This window comes from Anarhichas minor, unplaced genomic scaffold, assembly GCF_050575085.1.
Source record: "Anarhichas minor isolate MPS153535 unplaced genomic scaffold, ASM5057508v1 ptg000011l, whole genome shotgun sequence".
NCBI classification, from domain to species: Eukaryota; Metazoa; Chordata; class Actinopteri; order Perciformes; family Anarhichadidae; genus Anarhichas; species Anarhichas minor.
The window spans coordinates 679216-703295 of record NW_027466457.1 but is presented as its reverse complement, the minus strand read 5'-3'; the positions used below and the strand labels follow the sequence as shown (position 1 = coordinate 703295).

The following is a 24080-nucleotide window of genomic DNA, read 5'->3' as shown; positions in this document are numbered from 1 at the left end:
TGTTCTATCATTATTCACTACCATTAAAAAATCACCTGTTATATTAATGTTCTTCTTCTCTACTTCAATAATGGCTATTTTAACAGACAAATACCGTATTATTTAGACACCAAATGTATTTACAATTGAAATAGTTATAGTTATGGAATAATTTAAAAAACTATATATACTGTGACCTTTTAAGAAAAACTTTGCTAAAGCAATACACTTATATTCCAGCTTGTTATAGGCATTGTTTTACACTTGACACTGAAACAGGAACCTTTTCCTATTTTAATCTGCACACATGTTGATGCTTCCAGTTTCTTTTACCCATAACTAGTAATTTATTCTATTCTTAGTCAACTGTTGCTGAGAGGGATCTTTGTCGCTTTCTACCCTTTCAATAATAAAGCGTTTGTGGCAGGCGATCCAAAAAAATGTAACTTCAATGTATATTGACATTCACTACTTTAATGGCAATCTGTAATCTATTTATTACATAACAACCAGATCATTCCATATCACCAGATTATTTGTCCCCCTCATCACCCTTCGCTTGCATTAATGACCTGCAGCAGACAACATAGGCTCCAATCCTAAAAATAGACATTGGCCAAGGAAAAGCATTATTTTCTTGGTAAACATTCTGCAATGAGTATTTTCTGACACAAATTCATCAAGACACACTAATAATCACACAGACAAATCACATTTAGTATTTCCACTTTCACCTACTTTGCACTTCTAGTGTTAAGATAAAATATTGCAACATTATCATTTAACAAAATAATTGTTCTTTTACTTAAGTAAGGTGAAATGCAGATTCAGGCGATAATTCTTAGTAGGTTCATCACTACTAGCGGAGCGCCACCTTTCACATCGTTATTTGACACAATGTTGTTATAAAAATGTTGATTACAGCTTCAAGCCAAAAAGGCAGATCAGGATTTACCACTGAAAGACTTTCCACAGAGAGGGGTTCTGGATCCTCTGGATGTTGTTAATTTTACTCTGGGGCATGGTGCGCTTAAACAGCTTCTCAATCATATTGTACTCCTCTGCAGATTGAGAGAGAGGTACGAGCTGAAAGATAGGAGCACAGTGCAGATAAACAGGTCATTAATGCATAAATTAATATCTAATGTCCAAAACAAGAAAACAACTGAAGTATTAAGCACAGTGCAGTAAAAAAAAAAAACACACAACAGGGTGAACCCCTTTCAAATGATTATAATCCTATGAAACAGCAATATAACTACAAGCTTGTGTTTTTTTCAATAACCTCATTGATAATTTATCAAATAAACTGAAACATTGGACTGAAATTAATAATTAAACAGACACGTAAAAAAACAAAACACTTATTTTTGGGGAACAGGGAGAAAGGCAACACAGTAATACATACTTTAAAAGAGACCTTGGATCCAAAATCCGGTTGGGCAGTCGTGTCCCAGTGGGATGGGAAACTTTCAGCTGTGGAGGAACTGGAGCCGTGTGATGATGCACTATGAGGAGACAAACACAAGAATTGTTTTGACGAACGGGGGTAATAACCTGCGATACTTTGTTGTAGCCTGCGTCAGTAGCCGAGCATCACAAATTACCTACAGTCTGTTTTTGGGGTTTTAAACACGCATTTCAACTGGAATAAAGATAAGATGTATGGTTAGCTGTTTAAGAGCGTGTGCTTTAGGTAACGTTACTGTTAAACTATGGCTCGTTAAGAGGTTTAAGACGCAGCATCTGTGCCAAACACAGGAAGAGTAGACATGCCCCCATTGTTAAAATGAGGGGAAAGGTGAGCACTCTTCAGACAAAACTGCGGAAACAAATACTTTGCAAGTCGTCTTAGAAACTCATCAATAGGAGACAAACCAGCCTGAGAGCATAGTCCACAAAGAGATGCAGTCTTTGTCTTTCCTCTGTTGAACTAGTATGAAAGATGTGGTCTACATGTTCAGCCATGATACTGAGAAACTACAATACAACTAACTCACAGAACAGGAATAGTTTGTAGATGATCTACTTGTACTGCTGACTAACGTGTCGTAAACAGCAGCTTTTACACTGACCTGATCATTTTCTGTTTTACCTTCTTGTCTTTAAGGAGCCTTGATCTAATGCTGGCAGGGGAGAACTGAGGAGTTTTTACACTATGGAGGCTTTAGTTGACGTCCTAAATGTGGCCAGCGGACTGTCTGTGACACTCAGCCTCTTCCTCGTCTTTCTGGGTCTTCTCTACTGGTGAGTAAATGCTTTATATCCCCGTTTGTGAAGCTGCATCACGGAAATGAAGTTAAGTTATCTACTAATATATAACGCACGTTTTGTGTAAATTCAGATATTCACAACAGTCCTCATTCGGTTTGGCATGTTGGGCTTTCTGATAGCATTTTATGGGGAAGCCCTTGAAGGAATATCTCAAAAGACTGATTATAAACCAATGGCAGGATTATTTGGGGATGCATTTGCTTTATTTGTTTTTTCCATCAACACAACTCTACTCTTTGTATTCAAGGTATTCAATTTACCCCTATTCAGTCCTTTCTCGATGTGGAATCAAACATCCAAAGCCAGTACCTTTCTTGGGCAACATATTCATGTTTCGCCAGGTAAGATATTGCTGCAATTTCCATCAAACATCTCTCAGTCTCTAACCTTTTTTTTTTTTTTTTATCTTTAACTACTGTTAAAAACTGATTTGAACAAGACATTTTACCCACTGAACAACATCGTCTTACAGGAATGCACTGAACTATATTTAATTGCTATGAAAGCAGAAGAAGAAACATTCAGCAGGTTCCATTTGAAAGCATTTATTCTCTTCAGTTGGATTAAGGTGTAGTGAAGTGGTTTAATTTCTACGATTAAAAGAGTACAAATTAAATTCTATCACATTCACTTGAATGCAAAAATCAATTAACTATCAAATCGTTACATCCCTACTTTAATATATAATAACAATAATAATGTCAGAATAAAATGGCACAGACTAGTCACTCAGGGACAAAGGGAACCTCTTCAATCAAAGTGCAAACAGTGAACGAACTCGGGGCAATCAGTGCACCTGTGTCAGCTGACCAATTAGCACACCTGTGGCTGCTTCCAGGGAGCTTGCTCCTGTGCACCCCAATCCAGCAGTCATGTGACCTCCACCTTTCTACGACATGTTACTGCACATAGATCAATGTGTTAATGATTGCATCGTGTTTTACTTTTGTTTCATATCAGCCTGCTAAAGTGACAAGGTCATAAAGTTTGTTCTGTGCTGTGTTTTACAGAGGGAAAATATAATTTTACTACTTGATCAATAATATATGTCAAATGGATGAATAATATTCTTATTTTTCAAGAATATAGAAAGCTGAAAGAGAATTACTTCTTAGTTAAGGATCATCTCTGTTTTTATGTAACATTAAACACTGATATTCCAGGTGTTTATGGTATACAGATGTGTCTCTGCACAGCACATCCTGATGTGATTTAGTCATCAAACAAGGTGGCCATGGCCCCTGTAGCTCCCACTACAGACATTTATCAAGCAAGTTGCAGTGTCTTGAAATGAGGCAGGGCTTTTGATTAACAAGTAAGCTAACAAAAACTAGCATATATGCAGCTCCCACAGAGTCATACAGCTGATTGACTGTCATGTTACCTCGTTCTATAATTTACATTAAGACAACAGCCCAAATACCAATCCGTCTCTAACATGGAGTTATTTCGTTCTTATGAAGAGCTTCTCTGGTTCCTTTCTGATGTTTTGGAATGTTATTTGTTATATGTTGTGATGTTGTTCTTTGTTTCATTTTCAGGGTTTTTTCAACCCGATCAATGATCTCATAAAGACTCATGGCAGAGTTTGTGGGTAAGTAGAAGAAGTATTCTCTGCATCAGCATCTGATGAAATGATGGTCCGAACATGTTGGTATATTTTAGGTATTATTTGGGCCGGAGACCGGTGGTGGTGATAGCGGACCCTGACATGCTCAGACAGGTGATGGTCAGGGACTTCAGCAGCTTCACAAACAGACTGGTGAGGACATTAACCAAAGCATGCACATGCACATGTACACTTTCAGTATAAGCCCCAATGATGTAATGATAAGATGTCACAGTGTTAAAGGAATCATGCAGCCCTCACCTAGAAACACTTTTAATAGACTGCAAACCTTTTTATTCACCGCGGGAGTTTTCCTCGGTCATTCTGGTCGGTGTTTACATCCCACCACAGGCCTGTGTGAGTGAGGCGCTCCAACACCTGGCTGAGCAGATCAACAACATGGAGCACAAACATCCAGACTTCCTGCTCATTGTTCTTGGGGACTTCAACAGAGCAAACCTCAGCAAAGAACTGCCTAAATACAGACAGCATATTAAGTGTAGCACCAGGGACAAAAACACACTGGACCACTGCTACACTGTAATAAAGGATGCATACCGCTCACTCCCCCGTGCAGCTCTGGGACTCTCTGATCACTGTCTGGTTCATCTTCTCCCGACCTACAGGCAGAAATTAAAATCTGCAAAGCCTGTGGTGAAGACTGTGAAGAGATGGACCAACGAGGCAAAGCTGGAGCTACAGTCCTGCTTTGCCTGCACTGATTGGAGTGTTTTCGAGGCTGCTGCTACAGACCTGGATGGGCTCACTGACACTGTGACATCGTACATCAGTTTTTGTGAGGACATGTGTGTGCCGAATAAAACCTTCTGCACATTCAACAACAATAAACCCTGGTTTACTGAAAAGCTCAAGCAGCTTCGTCCAGCCAAGGAGGAGGCCTACAGAAGTGGGGACAGGATCCTTTACAACCAGGCCAGGAACACACTGACAAGGGAGATCAGGGTAGCAAAGAGGAGCTACACTGAAAAGCTGGAGAAAAAGTTTTCAGCCAACGACCCCTCGTCAGTTTGGAGAGGCCTGGAAGAACTCACCAACTACAGGAGTTCGCAGACGACACAACGGTCATCGGCCTCATAAGGGACGGTGACGAGTCTGCGTACAGGCGGGAGGTTGGACAGCTTAACAGGCTCAAAACTGTGGAGATGACAGTGGACTTCAGGAGGAGACCCCCAACACTACCCCACCTCACCATACTTAACAACACTGTGTCTGCTGTGGAGACCTTCAAGTTTCTGGGATCCACAATCTCCCAGGACCTGAAGTGGGCTCCCAACATCAACACCATCCGGAAAAAGGCCCAGCAGAGGATGTACTTCCGGCGCCAGCTCAGGAAGTTCAACCTGCCTCAGGAGCTGCTGATCCTGTTCTACTCAGCCATCATCCAGTCTGTTCTCTGTTCCTCTATCACTGTGTGGTTCGGATCGGCCACCAAACAGGATAGAAACAGACTGCAACGGATTGTCAGATCTGCAGAGAGGATCATTGGTTCCAGCCTGCCCTTGTACACCTCCAGAGTCAGGAAACGGGCTGGAAAGATCACTGCAGACCCCTCACACCCTGGACACAACCTGTTCCAACTCCTCCCCTCTGGTAGGCGCTACAAGGCTCTGTACGCCAAAACCACCAGACACAGGAACAGCTTCTTTCGACTGGCCATCACTCTGATGAACAATAAATAAGTTATACTGCACTAATACCACCACTTGCACAATCACCTCAATTCATGCCATTGTCTATAGGTTTATGTTCACATGTGTGTATATATATATATATACACACTTTTTCTTTTAGATATATATTTATACTTATATTGTAGCTGTTAAATGTTTATACCTTTTTTGCTGCCCTTTTTTATTCTTTGTATATATTTTTTCTTGTTTATTGTAAATTTGTGTTTGTACATTGAGAGCGGAGTGGAAACTGGAGACAAATTCCATGTATGCGTAAGCATACATGGCCAATAAAGCTGATTCTGATAACAGATGTTTGTGCATTGACTCTCCTGTCTATTTGCGCAGACTCGTCACTTCGTTACCAAGCCCATGACTGACTGTCTGCTCATGCTGAGGAATGAACGCTGGAAGAGAGTGCGGAGCATCCTGACCCCGTCCTTCAGTGCTGCCAAGATGAAAGAGGTGAGACATGAGTGGGTGGCAATTATTATCAGCCGGTATTCATTACGAAGAATGTTATTTTGTGGTCTTAAAATTTGCCAATTAGAAAGGAGCAGATGGAAGATAGAGCTACATTTTGTGTCTAATAACTTACTGTCTGTCACAGATGGATGGTTAGAAGTGTGGTTTTGTTTAACTATTGAGGTTTTTTTTTTGGTGTCCTGGTTCTGCTGATAAACATGTCTAATTAATTGATAGTGGTGCTGCCCCACTGCTTGCAACTGTAGTACATATCAGACCTGCATCATTTTGGAGCTAGCTTCTCAGTCCAGGTGCAAGGAGCGGAGAGGACATGAAGGACTCCTTTGTAGAAATGGGGCATATTTCCAAGGCGTGTTGAGTTCATGGTCCATGTGTCCAAATTCGCTTTCCTTTCAAAACACTGTTCTGACTTTTGGAGGGTTTTGTCACGTTCTCACAGGTTTAGCTAAGACTCAAGCGCAGACACAGACACTGGAGACGAGGTGAAGTTGGAACCAAGGTATTTTACTTTAAAAAAAAGTCATAAACAACAACTTAAAGCGTCTCCAACAGGGAGCGGGCAAAAATCCAAACAGAATACAAAAAGGCAAAGTCACAAAAAAGCAAAGGTACAAACCAGGAGCAAACGCTGGAGCGGAGACGGGGGACAGCTGCGGCCCAGCGGAGACGGGGGTCTGACCCTTCCTCTGCCTCTGCCTCCTACGAGAGTTGAAAGGGCAGTCCATCTAGTCATGGTTTGCCTTCTGGACACTCCGAGGCCCTCCCAAGGCCAGGTAGGTTCCCGTAAACTGTTCATACCACTCAGAGACAGAGACACAGGAACACAGGGGGCAAAGCCTAAACCGTGACAGGTTTCTCATAAAGTTCTTTCTTGTCTTTATTAATCACTTAAAATATTGAAACATCTTGACTTTACAGTTCAATTTCAATGAGTGTCTGTCCTTTCCCAGAAACTCACAGCCGCTGTGACGAGTATCACTGTCTTTTATGTTTTCCTGTAGATGGTTCCTCTCATCAACACGGCCACCGATTCCCTGATGAGCAATTTGAATGTCTCCGCTGAGTCAGGAGAGGCCTTTGACATCCACAGGTAATCAGACACGCAGTGAACAAAGGCTATTGGTATCATGGTGTACTTTCCTGTCCTCATATCTGTGCGTGTTTTGCAGGTGTTTTGGATGCTTCACCATGGATGTTATTGCCAGCGTGGCATTTGGTACTCAGGTGGACTCTCAGAAGAACCCAGACGACCCGTTTGTCCGCCATGCTCAGATGTTCTTCTCCTTGTCTTTATTCAGTCCCATCATGCTGTTTTTCAGTCAGTCAAATCTATTGGTGTTGTTATTTATATGCATGAATTATTACATGTGAGACATAATAGGAATGCAATGAAGGCAAAAGAATAAAATATTATTAAAACATAGACTAGAAACGGGAGGGTTTACTATCTTCTGTTAGATAGATACGTTACGGAATAATTCATTGGACAATAAATGTGAAGAGAATTTAGCATAGTTTGTAGATTTAAGATTTTAAAAAACATGCATTTGCAGTCATATTCGAGTGTGTAAAGGTGGCATTTCAGGTAGATTACATGAACAAATTTGGTTTGTGCGTCTAGTTGCTTTTCCATTCATCATGGCTCCTCTGGCGAGATTCATCCCCAACAAAAGACAAGACGAGATGAATCACTTCTTCATCAACATCATTCAGAAGATCATCAAGCAGAGAGAGGAGCAGCCTGCTGAACAGGTGAATCTCATAATCTTAAATACAGTACAACGTATAATTTCCCATTACGTTTTTTTATTTATGTATTGTTTTTTTTGCATGCAGCGGCGTAGAGACTTTCTTCAGCTGATGTTGGACGCACGAACCAGCAAAGACTCTGTGTCTTTGGAACACTTTGACACAGCGAGTCACGCTGGTGATCAGCAGACACAACACTCGTCGGATCAGGACGACCGTCTTCACCCACAGGAGCCGTCCTCCAGGCGTCCACAGAAAAAGATGATCACTGAGGATGAGATCGTGGGACAGGCTTTTGTCTTTCTTCTGGCGGGCTACGAAACCAGCAGCAACACGTTGGCCTTCACCTGCTACCTACTGGCCATCAACCCAGAATGTCAATGCAAAGTACAGCAAGAAGTGGATGATTTCTTCACCAGACACGTGAGTGTGTCACGTTACGGTTTGATCTGATCTCAGTTTCTTCAGCTACTTACGACATAAGATTTTAGTTGTGGACAGTTGAAATTCAGTGCACATGGTTTTCATGGTTCAAACTTTAACTGAACTATGCTGGATTTATTATATTTGTTCCTTTTGTTGCAGGAGTCACCAGATTACACTAATGTCCAGGAGCTGAAGTATTTGGACATGGTTATAAGTGAAGCATTGCGCCTCTACCCTCCTGCATTCAGGTAAATGAATAACATAAAATTATAAAAGGTGCATTTTGATTAGATCAGGCATGTCCAAAGTCCGGCCCGCGGGCCAATCACGGCCCGAGGTCAGATTTTATATGGCCCGCAACTTCTGTCTTAAAATGCATTATTTATGGCCCGCCAGCACAGTCAAAACAGAATGAATAAATCATACAAACCGAAACAACTGTGTCTGCCTAATTAGTCATGAGACTGTTGCCTTGTTTAAGGAATATAATGTAAAGAGACACTACGAGACCAAACATGCTAATGCTACAACAAGCTATCAGAGCGCGACCGTGCTAGAAAAGTGAAGCAACTCCAAGATAACTTGGCCACACAGCAGCGGTCCTTTTCACATGAAAACATCATCAAAGTAAGCTACCAAGTGGCCATGGTAATTGCTAAACATGACAAACCTTTTACGGAAGGTGAGTTTATCAAAGACTGTGTTATGAAAATAGCAGAAAACATAATTGCCCCGAGAAGAAGACCGAGTTTTTTTCGTTAGCCTGTTTCATGTGTGTTGAACTTAAATGTGAGACAACTTTTCATTACCCTCACTAAGTCATATTTAAGATTGTCTTGAGGTGAGAATATTGATCGGTTTCCATGTAATTAGCTTTTAGATTGCTTGTTCTTTGTGTTATCTGACACCCCTGCGGTAAAGTAACAATAATGTCAGGAAGTAAAGTGACGTTTTTTTATCAACCTGACAAAATTATGTTCTTGTGGGAAGAAAAGGAAAGAAAAGGCAACACTGTAGCTACTTTACATTCTGATAGAATGTAAAGAAGTTACATTGTATCAGAATGTAACTTCTTTACATTCTAATAGAATGTAAAGAAGCTACAGTGTATAGAATGATTCTATTGAAGTTATTCCTTTTTAAAATGTTTTAGACGAGTCACTAATCACTTTAAAATAGTGATTATAGCTGCTTACATTTGGTTACATTGCTATTAGCTGTCATTGAAAATAAAATGATTAAATAACAATGTATGTATAGGCTACTTGTATTGTTTAAAATAATGTCAGCAGGGACTGTTGGCCCTTGGGCATTTTCACATTATCAAATCTGGCCCTCTTTGAAAAAAGTTTGGACACCCCTGGATTAGATGTACTACAGTCACAAAGAGCACGTTCATTTATTCCTGTACATACATACAGTAGATTACAGGAATCAAACATGCATCCATGGCATTTGTTCCCCACAAAGGTTTGCGAGAGACATCGACCAGGACTGTGTGTTGAACGGACAATTCCTCCCTAAAGGAGCGACGCTGGAGATCCCAGCGGGCTTCCTCCACTACGACCCGGAGCATTGGCCAGAGCCTGAGAGGTTCATCCCTGAGCGGTAGGAGACTGTTCTCACTCTACATAAGCAAAACTAACGTGCCTGTGCTTTGTGTTTCATTATATACATTTAGAAGATGGCTGAACTGGATTTGCTAACATGTTCATTCATTACAAATGTATTTCATGTGTCTGTCAACACCTGCAAATAATGGAAAAGAAGTGTGCAGCAGCCATTCAAAATATTGATATTTTGTTGTGTTGCATAAGTTAAAGCCGAATATTACTGATACAGCTCACAGAAGACATTTTAACATGCCACAGTAGGAAAGCACAGGTGTAAATAATAAAATGTTTTCAGTTCCTTATTGTAATACCTGTCAATGTCTTCAGCATTAACATGTAGAGTACACACCACCTTTCTTCTGTCACTCATGTCTAACACGGCTATAACGAAGGTAGTGAAGTCACTGTGTATCTCGCTGATTGACTCCTATTCTCTACTGCTTTTAATCAATCCAAAATCTCCAGATTCACACCAGAGGCCAAGGCCAATCGACATCCATTTGTATACCTGCCGTTCGGGGCCGGTCCCCGTAACTGTGTGGGGATGAGGCTCGCTCAACTGGAAATCAAAATGGCTCTAGTGCGTCTGTTCCACAGGTTCAGCATAGTGGCCTGCTCTGAGACCAAGGTGGGTTGGACACTTTGAAACACTAAAGACAAACGATTCATACACACAAGAAGATACATTTAATAAAAATAAATAAAAATAAAATGCAACTGTCAGTGTATTTTACCGCTGGCCGGTCACATTTAGTATTTGATCTGTTGAGTCAGTCCTACAGTGAAAGCAACTGTACCGAGTGGTTTGAATTTATTGTTAACATCCCATCATCATGAACTCAATGGTTATATTATGGTAAAGAAATTAAAATGTTAAACCTGAAAATGATTTATGATGTCGTGGTCAGAATTCAGTATGTGTCTGTCGGCTATTTACATATGTGGTTATGAACATAATCCTTCATTTGTAAAATGTAAAATATATGTAAGATGTTGCTTTTACATATAGTGCTCTTTCCTTTGTGCAGGTTCCTCTTGAGTTGAAGTCGTCGAGCACTCTAGGACCTAAAAACGGCATATTTGTGAAAATTCAAAGTAGAGACCTGAGAGAAGGTCAAGTGGATTCTCCGCCAGACAATTAAAAAACTGCCGGTTCATCATCATGGACGGTAGAAAAATCCTATGAATAGATACAAAGCATTCTGCAGGTCCATGTTGTGACACTGACACATGTGTGTCAGTGTTAAGGATCTGTTCCTTTATTCCATAGGTAACATGATGAAGTAAATTACAAGTTACAATATACCTTAATTAAAGTGCCCGTCTTGTGCTTTTATTCGAGCCGGAGAGTGGACTGATGAGACGTGAGTAAAGAGAGGAGCGGATAAAAGAATAAGTGTGCATGTAGAAATATTGATTTTTTTAATAGATCGATTTTGAACAGGTGTCTGTCATAAAAAGCTTATTCATTAATCAGAACAATGGTTTTAGTTTGTCGCATGCACTGTCGATCAAATCTGTCACCTGAACCTGAAAGTTTGCACATTCCTTCATTTAATGGCAGTCTGTTGTTAAACTGTGCTGCTCTCTTTACTACTGCTTCCTCCCATGAATGATGGTTAATTAACCTCCATGCAATCGCAGATTACCACGGTCGATATAGACGGAGGTACATATGTTGGCAAGTGTTACTGATTATATTTGAATAGACTGTTTGATGATGCCCAACGCAGCAGCGCTGTCATGCGTCTGCGTCTTTTAACCTCCTCAGATGAAAGCTGCTATTTCAGAGTGAGAGAGGTTGTTTTGTGACAGGATAGGAAATCCTCATGTTGTTTTCATTCCTGAGGACATGAGTCAGCGCTTATCAAATGTCTCAGAACAGGAAACTGGACTTTAGTCGGCCAAAATTCTCAGGGCAAATCAAGTTCAACCTCAAAGAGTGGGAGTAAAAGCATTTTATCTCATTTCTCTTGATGACCTCATTCATTATCCTTCAAGGAGAACATCTGCACCGTACTCAAAGGAAAACAATTACATAACTACGTATCGTGCAGGTAGATACATCTTACTAAGAATTTCAGCCAGTGTTTAGGAGTTATTCTAAGATGCTTGAGAGTTACAGCCCTGAATTTATTTTAATTATGAATGTATACAATAAAAGTGATTTACTGATGATTAATTCAAATGTATCCAACAAAGAAAATGTATATTTCAGCAGCTGGGATTAAAGGCCAGAGGCCTGAATGTGTTTGAATGATATACATTTACAATGAGTCAAATACCACTTGTGTGCAACTAAATATTAACGCGTGATGATGAGATTTCTCTGTTCTATCATTATTCACTACCATTAAAAAATCACCTGTTATATTAATGTTCTTCTTCTCTACTTCAATAATGGCTATTTTAACAGACAAATACCGTATTATTTAGACACCAAATGTATTTACAATTGAAATAGTTATAGTTATGGAATAATTTAAAAAACTATATATACTGTGACCTTTTAAGAAAAACTTTGCTAAAGCAATACACTTATATTCCAGCTTGTTATAGGCATTGTTTTACACTTGACACTGAAACAGGAACCTTTTCCTATTTTAATCTGCACACATGTTGATGCTTCCAGTTTCTTTTACCCATAACTAGTAATTTATTCTATTCTTAGTCAACTGTTGCTGAGAGGGATCTTTGTCGCTTTCTACCCTTTCAATAATAAAGCGTTTGTGGCAGGCGATCCAAAAAAATGTAACTTCAATGTATATTGACATTCACTACTTTAATGGCAATCTGTAATCTATTTATTACATAACAACCAGATCATTCCATATCACCAGATTATTTGTCCCCCTCATCACCCTTCGCTTGCATTAATGACCTGCAGCAGACAACATAGGCTCCAATCCTAAAAATAGACATTGGCCAAGGAAAAGCATTATTTTCTTGGTAAACATTCTGCAATGAGTATTTTCTGACACAAATTCATCAAGACACACTAATAATCACACAGACAAATCACATTTAGTATTTCCACTTTCACCTACTTTGCACTTCTAGTGTTAAGATAAAATATTGCAACATTATCATTTAACAAAATAATTGTTCTTTTACTTAAGTAAGGTGAAATGCAGATTCAGGCGATAATTCTTAGTAGGTTCATCACTACTAGCGGAGCGCCACCTTTCACATCGTTATTTGACACAATGTTGTTATAAAAATGTTGATTACAGCTTCAAGCCAAAAAGGCAGATCAGGATTTACCACTGAAAGACTTTCCACAGAGAGGGGTTCTGGATCCTCTGGATGTTGTTAATTTTACTCTGGGGCATGGTGCGCTTAAACAGCTTCTCAATCATAGTGTACTCCTCTGCAGATTGAGAGAGAGGTACGAGCTGAAAGATAGGAGCACAGTGCAGATAAACAGGTCATTAATGCATAAATTAATATCTAATGTCCAAAACAAGAAAACAACTGAAGTATTAAGCACAGTGCAGTGAAAAAAAAAAACACACAACAGGGTGAACCCCTTTCAAATGATTATAATCCTATGAAACAGCAATATAACTACAAGCTTGTGTTTTTTTCAATAACCTCATTGATAATTTATCAAATAAACTGAAACATTGGACTGAAATTAATAATTAAACAGACACGTAAAAAAACAAAACACTTATTTTTGGGGAACAGGGAGAAAGGCAACACAGTAATACATGCTTTAAAAGAGACCTTGGATCCAAAATCCGGTTGGGCAGTCGTGTCCCAGTGGGATGGGAAACTTTCAGCTGTAGAGGAACTGGAGCCGTGTGATGATGCACTATGAGGAGACAAACACAAGAATTGTTTTGACGAACGGGGGTAATAACCTGCGATACTTTGTTGTAGCCTGCGTCAGTAGCCGAGCATCACAAATGACCTACAGTCTGTTTTTGGGGTTTTAAACACGCATTTCAACTGGAATAAAGATAAGATGTATGGTTAGCTGTTTAAGAGCGTGTGCTTTAGGTAACGTTACTGTTAAACTATGGCTCGTTAAGAGGTTTAAGACGCAGCATCTGTGCCAAACACAGGAAGAGTAGACATGCCCCCATTGTTAAAATGAGGGGAAAGGTGAGCACTCTTCAGACAAAACTGCGGAAACAAATACTTTGCAAGTCGTCTTAGAAACTCATCAATAGGAGACAAACCAGCCTGAGAGCATAGTCCACAAAGAGATGCAGTCTTTGTCTTTCCTCTGTTGAACTAGTATGAAAGATGTGGTCTACATGTTCAGCCATGATACTGAGAAACTACAATACAACTAACTCACAGAACAGGAATAGTTTGTAGATGATCTACTTGTACTGCTGACTAACGTGTCGTAAACAGCAGCTTTTACACTGACCTGATCATTTTCTGTTTTACCTTCTTGTCTTTAAGGAGCCTTGATCTAATGCTGGCAGGGGAGAACTGAGGAGTTTTTACACTATGGAGGCTTTAGTTGACGTCCTAAATGTGGCCAGCGGACTGTCTGTGACACTCAGCCTCTTCCTCGTCTTTCTGGGTCTTCTCTACTGGTGAGTAAATGCTTTATATCCCCGTTTGTGAAGCTGCATCACGGAAATGAAGTTAAGTTATCTACTAATATATAACGCACGTTTTGTGTAAATTCAGATATTCACAACAGTCCTCATTCGGTTTGGCATGTTGGGCTTTCTGATAGCATTTTATGGGGAAGCCCTTGAAGGAATATCTCAAAAGACTGATTATAAACCAATGGCAGGATTATTTGGGGATGCATTTGCTTTATTTGTTTTTTCCATCAACACAACTCTACTCTTTGTCTTCAAGGTATTCAATTTACCCCTATTCAGTCCTTTCTCGATGTGGAATCAAACATCCAAAGCCAGTACCTTTCTTGGGCAACATATTCATGTTTCGCCAGGTAAGATATTGTTGCAATTTCCATCAAACATCTCTCAGTCTCTAACCTTTTTTTTTTTTTTTTTATCTTTAACTACTGTTAAAAACTGATTTGAACAAGACATTTTACCCACTGAACAACATCGTCTTACAGGAATGCACTGAACTATATTTAATTGCTATGAAAGCAGAAGAAGAAACATTCAGCAGGTTCCATTTGAAAGCATTTATTCTCTTCAGTTGGATTAAGGTGTAGTGAAGTGGTTTAATTTCTACGATTAAAAGAGTACAAATTAAATTCTATCACATTCACTTGAATGCAAAAATCAATTAACTATCAAATCGTTACATCCCTACTTTAATATATAATAACAATAATAATGTCAGAATAAAATGGCACAGACTAGTCACTCAGGGACAAAGGGAACCTCTTCAATCAAAGTGCAAACAGTGAACGAACTCGGGGCAATCAGTGCACCTGTGTCAGCTGACCAATTAGCACACCTGTGGCTGCTTCCAGGGAGCTTGCTCCTGTGCACCCCAATCCAGCAGTCATGTGACCTCCACCTTTCTACGACATGTTACTGCACATAGATCAATGTGTTAATGATTGCATCGTGTTTTACTTTTGTTTCATATCAGCCTGCTAAAGTGACAAGGTCATAAAGTTTGTTCTGTGCTTTACAGAGGGAAAATATAATTTTACTACTTGATCAATAATATATGTCAAATGGATGAATAATATTCTTATTTTTCAAGAATATAGAAAGCTGAAAGAGAATTACTTCTTAGTTAAGGATCATCTCTGTTTTTATGTAACATTAAACACTGATATTCCAGGTGTTTATGGTATACAGATGTGTCTCTGCACAGCACATCCTGATGTGATTTAGTCATCAAACAAGGTGGCCATGGCCCCTGTAGCTCCCACTACAGACATTTATCAAGCAAGTTGCAGTGTCTTGAAATGAGGCAGGGCTTTTGATTAACAAGTAAGCTAACAAAAACTAGCATATATGCAGCTCCCACAGAGTCATACAGCTGATTGACTGTCATGTTACCTCGTTCTATAATTTACATTAAGACAACAGCCCAAATACCAATCCGTCTCTAACATGGAGTTATTTCGTTCTTATGAAGAGCTTCTCTGGTTCCTTTCTGATGTTTTGGAATGTTATTTGTTATATGTTGTGATGTTGTTCTTTGTTTCATTTTCAGGGTTTTTTCAACCCGATCAATGATCTCATAAAGACTCATGGCAGAGTTTGTGGGTAAGTAGAAGAAGTATTCTCTGCATCAGCATCTGATGAAATGATGGTCCGAACATGTTGGTATATTTTAGGTATTATTTGGGCCGGAGACCGGTGGTGGTGATAGCGGACCCTGACATGCTCAGACAGGTGATGGTCAGGGACTTCAGCAGCTTCACAAACAGACTGGTGAGGACATTAACCAAAGCATGCACATGCACATGTACACTTTCAGTATAAGCCCCAATGATGTAATGATAAGATGTCACAGTGTTAAAGGAATCATGCAGCCCTCACCTAGAAACACTTTTAATAGACTGCAAACCTTTTTATTCACCGCGGGAGTTTTCCTCGGTCATTCTGGTCGGTGTTTACATCCCACCACAGGCCTGTGTGAGTGAGGCGCTCCAACACCTGGCTGAGCAGATCAACAACATGGAGCACAAACATCCAGACTTCCTGCTCATTGTTCTTGGGGACTTCAACAGAGCAAACCTCAGCAAAGAACTGCCTAAATACAGACAGCATATTAAGTGTAGCACCAGGGACAAAAACACACTGGACCACTGCTACACTGTAATAAAGGATGCATACCGCTCACTCCCCCGTGCAGCTCTGGGACTCTCTGATCACTGTCTGGTTCATCTTCTCCCGACCTACAGGCAGAAATTAAAATCTGCAAAGCCTGTGGTGAAGACTGTGAAGAGATGGACCAACGAGGCAAAGCTGGAGCTACAGTCCTGCTTTGCCTGCACTGATTGGAGTGTTTTCGAGGCTGCTGCTACAGACCTGGATGGGCTCACTGACACTGTGACATCGTACATCAGTTTTTGTGAGGACATGTGTGTGCCGAATAAAACCTTCTGCACATTCAACAACAATAAACCCTGGTTTACTGAAAAGCTCAAGCAGCTTCGTCCAGCCAAGGAGGAGGCCTACAGAAGTGGGGACAGGATCCTTTACAACCAGGCCAGGAACACACTGACAAGGGAGATCAGGGTAGCAAAGAGGAGCTACACTGAAAAGCTGGAGAAAAAGTTTTCAGCCAACGACCCCTCGTCAGTTTGGAGAGGCCTGGAAGAACTCACCAACTACAGGAGTTCGCAGACGACACAACGGTCATCGGCCTCATAAGGGACGGTGACGAGTCTGCGTACAGGCGGGAGGTTGGACAGCTTAACAGGCTCAAAACTGTGGAGATGACAGTGGACTTCAGGAGGAGACCCCCAACACTACCCCACCTCACCATACTTAACAACACTGTGTCTGCTGTGGAGACCTTCAAGTTTCTGGGATCCACAATCTCCCAGGACCTGAAGTGGGCTCCCAACATCAACACCATCCGGAAAAAGGCCCAGCAGAGGATGTACTTCCGGCGCCAGCTCAGGAAGTTCAACCTGCCTCAGGAGCTGCTGATCCTGTTCTACTCAGCCATCATCCAGTCTGTTCTCTGTTCCTCTATCACTGTGTGGTTCGGATCGGCCACCAAACAGGATAGAAACAGACTGCAACGGATTGTCAGATCTGCAGAGAGGATCATTGGTTCCAGCCTGCCCTTGTACACCTCCAGAGTCAGGAAACGGGCTGGAAAGATCACTGCAGACCCCTCACACCCTGGACACAACCTGTTCCAACTCCTCCCCTCTGGTAGGCGCTACAAGGCTCTGTACGCCAAAACCACCAGACACAGGAACAGCTTCTTTCGACTGGCCATCACTCTGATGAACAATAAATAAGTTATACTGCACTAATACCACCACTTGCACAATCACCTCAATTCATGCCATTGTCTATAGGTTTATGTTCACATGTGTGTATATATATATATATACACACTTTTTCTTTTAGATATATATTTATACTTATATTGTAGCTGTTAAATGTTTATACCTTTTTTGCTGCCCTTTTTTATTCTTTGTATATATTTTTTCTTGTTTATTGTAAATTTGTGTTTGTACATTGAGAGCGGAGTGGAAACTGGAGACAAATTCCATGTATGCGTAAGCATACATGGCCAATAAAGCTGATTCTGATAACAGATGTTTGTGCATTGACTCTCCTGTCTATTTGCGCAGACTCGTCACTTCGTTACCAAGCCCATGACTGACTGTCTGCTCATGCTGAGGAATGAACGCTGGAAGAGAGTGCGGAGCATCCTGACCCCGTCCTTCAGTGCTGCCAAGATGAAAGAGGTGAGACATGAGTGGGTGGCAATTATTATCAGCCGGTATTCATTACGAAGAATGTTATTTTGTGGTCTTAAAATTTGCCAATTAGAAAGGAGCAGATGGAAGATAGAGCTACATTTTGTGTCTAATAACTTACTGTCTGTCACAGATGGATGGTTAGAAGTGTGGTTTTGTTTAACTATTGAGGTTTTTTTTTTGGTGTCCTGGTTCTGCTGATAAACATGTCTAATTAATTGATAGTGGTGCTGCCCCACTGCTTGCAACTGTAGTACATATCAGACCTGCATCATTTTGGAGCTAGCTTCTCAGTCCAGGTGCAAGGAGCGGAGAGGACATGAAGGACTCCTTTGTAGAAATGGGGCATATTTCCAAGGCGTGTTGAGTTCATGGTCCATGTGTCCAAATTCGCTTTCCTTTCAAAACACTGTTCTGACTTTTGGAGGGTTTTGTCACGTTCTCACAGGTTTAGCTAAGACTCAAGCGCAGACACAGACACTGGAGACGAGGTGAAGTTGGAACCAAGGTATTTTACTTTAAAAAAAAGTCATAAACAACAACTTAAAGCGTCTCCAACAGGGAGCGGGCAAAAATCCAAACAGAATACAAAAAGGCAAAGTCACAAAAAAGCAAAGGTACAAACCAGGAGCAAACGCTGGAGCGGAGACGGGGGACAGCTGCGGCCCAGCGGAGACGGGGGTCTGACCCTTCCTCTGCCTCTGCCTCCTACGAGAGTTGAAAGGGCAGTCCATCTAGTCATGGTTTGCCTTCTGGACACTCCGAGGCCCTCCCAAGGCCAGGTAGGTTCCCGTAAACTGTTCATACCACTCAGAGACAGAGACACAGGAACACAGGGGGCAAAGCCTAAACCGTGACAGGTTTCTCATAAAGTTCTTTCTTGTCTTTATTAATCACTTAAAATATTGAAACATCTTGACTTTACAGTTCAATTTCAATGAGTGTCTGTCCTTTCCCAGAAACTCACAGCCGCTGTGACGAGTATCACTGTCTTTTATGTTTTCCTGTAGATGGTTCCTCTCATCAACACGGCCACCGATTCCCTGATGAGCAATTTGAATGTCTCCGCTGAGTCAGGAGAGGCCTTTGACATCCACAGGTAATCAGACACGCAGTGAACAAAGGCTATTGGTATCATGGTGTACTTTCCTGTCCTCATATCTGTGCGTGTTTTGCAGGTGTTTTGGATGCTTCACCATGGATGTTATTGCCAGCGTGGCATTTGGTACTCAGGTGGACTCTCAGAAGAACCCAGACGACCCGTTTGTCCGCCATGCTCAGATGTTCTTCTCCTTGTCTTTATTCAGTCCCATCATGCTGTTTTTCAGTCAGTCAAATCTATTGGTGTTGTTATTTATATGCATGAATTATTACATGTGAGACATAATAGGAATGCAATGAAGGCAAAAGAATAAAATATTATTAAAACATAGACTAGAAACGGGAGGGTTTACTATCTTCTGTTAGATAGATACGTTACGGAATAATTCATTGGACAATAAATGTGAAGAGAATTTAGCATAGTTTGTAGATTTAAGATTTTAAAAAACATGCATTTGCAGTCATATTCGAGTGTGTAAAGGTGGCATTTCAGGTAGATTACATGAACAAATTTGGTTTGTGCGTCTAGTTGCTTTTCCATTCATCATGGCTCCTCTGGCGAGATTCATCCCCAACAAAAGACAAGACGAGATGAATCACTTCTTCATCAACATCATTCAGAAGATCATCAAGCAGAGAGAGGAGCAGCCTGCTGAACAGGTGAATCTCATAATCTTAAATACAGTACAACGTATAATTTCCCATTACGTTTTTTTATTTATGTATTGTTTTTTTTGCATGCAGCGGCGTAGAGACTTTCTTCAGCTGATGTTGGACGCACGAACCAGCAAAGACTCTGTGTCTTTGGAACACTTTGACACAGCGAGTCACGCTGGTGATCAGCAGACACAACACTCGTCGGATCAGGACGACCGTCTTCACCCACAGGAGCCGTCCTCCAGGCGTCCACAGAAAAAGATGATCACTGAGGATGAGATCGTGGGACAGGCTTTTGTCTTTCTTCTGGCGGGCTACGAAACCAGCAGCAACACGTTGGCCTTCACCTGCTACCTACTGGCCATCAACCCAGAATGTCAATGCAAAGTACAGCAAGAAGTGGATGATTTCTTCACCAGACACGTGAGTGTGTCACGTTACGGTTTGATCTGATCTCAGTTTCTTCAGCTACTTACGACATAAGATTTTAGTTGTGGACAGTTGAAATTCAGTGCACATGGTTTTCATGGTTCAAACTTTAACTGAACTATGCTGGATTTATTATATTTGTTCCTTTTGTTGCAGGAGTCACCAGATTACACTAATGTCCAGGAGCTGAAGTATTTGGACATGGTTATAAGTGAAGCATTGCGCCTCTACCCTCCTGCATTCAGGTAAATGAATAACATTAAATTATAAAAGGTGCATTTTGATTAGATCAGGCATGTCCAAAGTCCGGCCCGCGGGCCAATCACGGCCCGAGGTCAGATTTTATATGGCCCGCAACTTCTGTCTTAAAATGCATTATTTATGGCCCGCCAGCACAGTCAAAACAGAATGAATAAATCATACAAACCGAAACAACTGTGTCTGCCTAATTAGTCATGAGACTGTTGCCTTGTTTAAGGAATATAATGTAAAGAGACACTACGAGACCAAACATGCTAATGCTACAACAAGCTATCAGAGCGCGACCGTGCTAGAAAAGTGAAGCAACTCCAAGATAACTTGGCCACACAGCAGCGGTCCTTTTCACATGAAAACATCATCAAAGTAAGCTACCAAGTGGCCATGGTAATTGCTAAACATGACAAACCTTTTACGGAAGGTGAGTTTATCAAAGACTGTGTTATGAAAATAGCAGAAAACATAATTGCCCCGAGAAGAAGACCGAGTTTTTTTCGTTAGCCTGTTTCATGTGTGTTGAACTTAAATGTGAGACAACTTTTCATTACCCTCACTAAGTCATATTTAAGATTGTCTTGAGGTGAGAATATTGATCGGTTTCCATGTAATTAGCTTTTAGATTGCTTGTTCTTTGTGTTATCTGACACCCCTGCGGTAAAGTAACAATAATGTCAGGAAGTAAAGTGACGTTTTTTTATCAACCTGACAAAATTATGTTCTTGTGGGAAGAAAAGGAAAGAAAAGGCAACACTGTAGCTACTTTACATTCTGATAGAATGTAAAGAAGTTACATTGTATCAGAATGTAACTTCTTTACATTCTAATAGAATGTAAAGAAGCTACAGTGTATAGAATGATTCTATTGAAGTTATTCCTTTTTAAAATGTTTTAGACGAGTCACTAATCACTTTAAAATAGTGATTATAGCTGCTTACATTTGGTTACATTGCTATTAGCTGTCATTGAAAATAAAATGATTAAATAACAATGTATGTATAGGCTACTTGTATTGTTTAAAATAATGTCAGCAGGGACTGTTGGCCCTTGGGCATTTTCACATTATCAAATCTGGCCCTCTTTGAAAAAAGTTTGGACACCCCTGGATTAGATGTACTACAGTCACAAAGAGCACGTTCATTTATTCCTGTACATACATACAGTAGATTACAGGAATCAAACATGCATCCATGGCATTTGTTCCCCACAAAGGTTTGCGAGAGACATCGACCAGGACTGTGTGTTGAACGGACAATTCCTCCCTAAAGGAGCGACGCTGGAGATCCCAGCGGGCTTCCTCCACTACGACCCGGAGCATTGGCCAGAGCCTGAGAGGTTCATCCCTGAGCGGTAGGAGACTGTTCTCACTCTACATAAGCAAAACTAACGTGCCTGTGCTTTGTGTTTCATTATATACATTTAGAAGATGGCTGAACTGGATTTGCTAACATGTTCATTCATTACAAATGTATTTCATGTGTCTGTCAACACCTGCAAATAATGGAAAAGAAGTGTGCAGCAGCCATTCAAAATATTGATATTTTGTTGTGTTGCATAAGTTAAAGCCGAATATTACTGATACAGCTCACAGAAGACATTTTAACATGCCACAGTAGGAAAGCACAGGTGTAAATAATAAAATGTTTTCAGTTCCTTATTGTAATACCTGTCAATGTCTTCAGCATTAACATGTAGAGTACACACCACCTTTCTTCTGTCACTCATGTCTAACACGGCTATAACGAAGGTAGTGAAGTCACTGTGTATCTCGCTGATTGACTCCTATTCTCTACTGCTTTTAATCAATCCAAAATCTCCAGATTCACACCAGAGGCCAAGGCCAATCGACATCCATTTGTATACCTGCCGTTCGGGGCCGGTCCCCGTAACTGTGTGGGGATGAGGCTCGCTCAACTGGAAATCAAAATGGCTCTAGTGCGTCTGTTCCACAGGTTCAGCATAGTGGCCTGCTCTGAGACCAAGGTGGGTTGGACACTTTGAAACACTAAAGACAAACGATTCATACACACAAGAAGATACATTTAATAAAAATAAATAAAAATAAAATGCAACTGTCAGTGTATTTTACCGCTGGCCGGTCACATTTAGTATTTGATCTGTTGAGTCAGTCCTACAGTGAAAGCAACTGTACCGAGTGGTTTGAATTTATTGTTAACATCCCATCATCATGAACTCAATGGTTATATTATGGTAAAGAAATTAAAATGTTAAACCTGAAAATGATTTATGATGTCGTGGTCAGAATTCAGTATGTGTCTGTCGGCTATTTACATATGTGGTTATGAACATAATCCTTCATTTGTAAAATGTAAAATATATGTAAGATGTTGCTTTTACATATAGTGCTCTTTCCTTTGTGCAGGTTCCTCTTGAGTTGAAGTCGTCGAGCACTCTAGGACCTAAAAACGGCATATTTGTGAAAATTCAAAGTAGAGACCTGAGAGAAGGTCAAGTGGATTCTCCGCCAGACAATTAAAAAACTGCCGGTTCATCATCATGGACGGTAGAAAAATCCTATGAATAGATACAAAGCATTCTGCAGGTCCATGTTGTGACACTGACACATGTGTGTCAGTGTTAAGGATCTGTTCCTTTATTCCATAGGTAACATGATGAAGTAAATTACAAGTTACAATATACCTTAATTAAAGTGCCCGTCTTGTGCTTTTATTCGAGCCGGAGAGTGGACTGATGAGACGTGAGTAAAGAGAGGAGCGGATAAAAGAATAAGTGTGCATGTAGAAATATTGATTTTTTTAATAGATCGATTTTGAACAGGTGTCTGTCATAAAAAGATTATTCATTAATCAGAACAATGGTTTTAGTTTGTCGCATGCACTGTCGATCAAATCTGTCACCTGAACCTGAAAGTTTGCACATTCCTTCATTTAATGGCAGTCTGTTGTTAAACTGTGCTGCTCTCTTTACTACTGCTTCCTCCCATGAATGATGGTTAATTAACCTCCATGCAATCGCAGATTACCACGGTCGATATAGACGGAGGTACATATGTTGGCAAGTGTTACTGATTATATTTGAATAGACTTTGATGATGCCCAACGCAGCAGCGCTGTCATGCGTCTGCGTCTTTTAACCTCCTCAGATGAAAGCTGCTATTTCAGAGTGAGAGAGGTTGTTTTGTGACAGGATAGGAAATCCTCATGTTGTTTTCATTCCTGAGGACATGAGTCAGCGCTTATCAAATGTCTCAGAACAGGAAACTGGACTTTAGTCGGCCAAAATTCTCAGGGCAAATCAAGTTCAACCTCAAAGAGTGGGAGTAAAAGCATTTTATCTCATTTCTCTTGATGACCTCATTCATTATCCTTCAAGGAGAACATCTGCACCGTACTCAAAGGAAAACAATTACATAACTACGTATCGTGCAGGTAGATACATCTTACTAAGAATTTCAGCCAGTGTTTGGGAGTTAT

The 24080-nt window shown here is 40.6% G+C and overlaps 2 protein-coding genes across 2 annotated transcripts; both read left to right on the top strand.

The window, feature by feature from the left end:
* The first annotated feature begins 1707 nt into the window (after positions 1-1707).
* Positions 1708-12089, top strand: LOC142947306 (thromboxane-A synthase-like). The gene is made up of 14 exons (XM_076088792.1): positions 1708-1780; positions 2090-2226; positions 2501-2594; positions 3795-3847; positions 3919-4015; positions 5902-6018; positions 7041-7129; positions 7209-7357; positions 7661-7791; positions 7876-8211; positions 8374-8462; positions 9685-9822; positions 10293-10455; positions 10856-12089. The coding sequence occupies exons 2-14, from the start codon at positions 2138-2140 to the stop codon at positions 10967-10969; spliced, it is 1659 nt and encodes a 552-aa protein (XP_075944907.1). The 5' UTR covers positions 1708-1780; positions 2090-2137; the 3' UTR covers positions 10970-12089.
* Positions 12090-13864: 1775 nt separating this feature from the next.
* Positions 13865-23407, top strand: LOC142947305 (thromboxane-A synthase-like). Its single transcript, XM_076088791.1, has 14 exons — positions 13865-13937; positions 14247-14383; positions 14658-14751; positions 15948-16000; positions 16072-16168; positions 18055-18171; positions 19194-19282; positions 19362-19510; positions 19814-19944; positions 20029-20364; positions 20527-20615; positions 21838-21975; positions 22446-22608; positions 23009-23407. The coding sequence occupies exons 2-14, from the start codon at positions 14295-14297 to the stop codon at positions 23120-23122; spliced, it is 1659 nt and encodes a 552-aa protein (XP_075944906.1). The 5' UTR covers positions 13865-13937; positions 14247-14294; the 3' UTR covers positions 23123-23407.
* The last annotated feature ends 673 nt before the right edge of the window (positions 23408-24080 follow it).

Bases quoted from the DNA above. Each gene is read 5' to 3' on its own strand.
- LOC142947306 (XM_076088792.1), top strand. From the start codon at position 2,138: ATGGAGGCTTTAGTTGACGTCCTAAATGTGGCCAGCGGACTGTCTGTG. The intron at 6,019-7,040 runs GTGAGACATGAG...GTTTTCCTGTAG, and splicing joins GTGCTGCCAAGATGAAAGAG to ATGGTTCCTCTCATCAACAC. The intron at 8,212-8,373 runs GTGAGTGTGTCA...CTTTTGTTGCAG, and splicing joins ATGATTTCTTCACCAGACAC to GAGTCACCAGATTACACTAA.
- LOC142947305 (XM_076088791.1), top strand. From the start codon at position 14,295: ATGGAGGCTTTAGTTGACGTCCTAAATGTGGCCAGCGGACTGTCTGTG. The intron at 19,945-20,028 runs GTGAATCTCATA...TTTTGCATGCAG, and splicing joins AGGAGCAGCCTGCTGAACAG to CGGCGTAGAGACTTTCTTCA. The intron at 20,365-20,526 runs GTGAGTGTGTCA...CTTTTGTTGCAG, and splicing joins ATGATTTCTTCACCAGACAC to GAGTCACCAGATTACACTAA.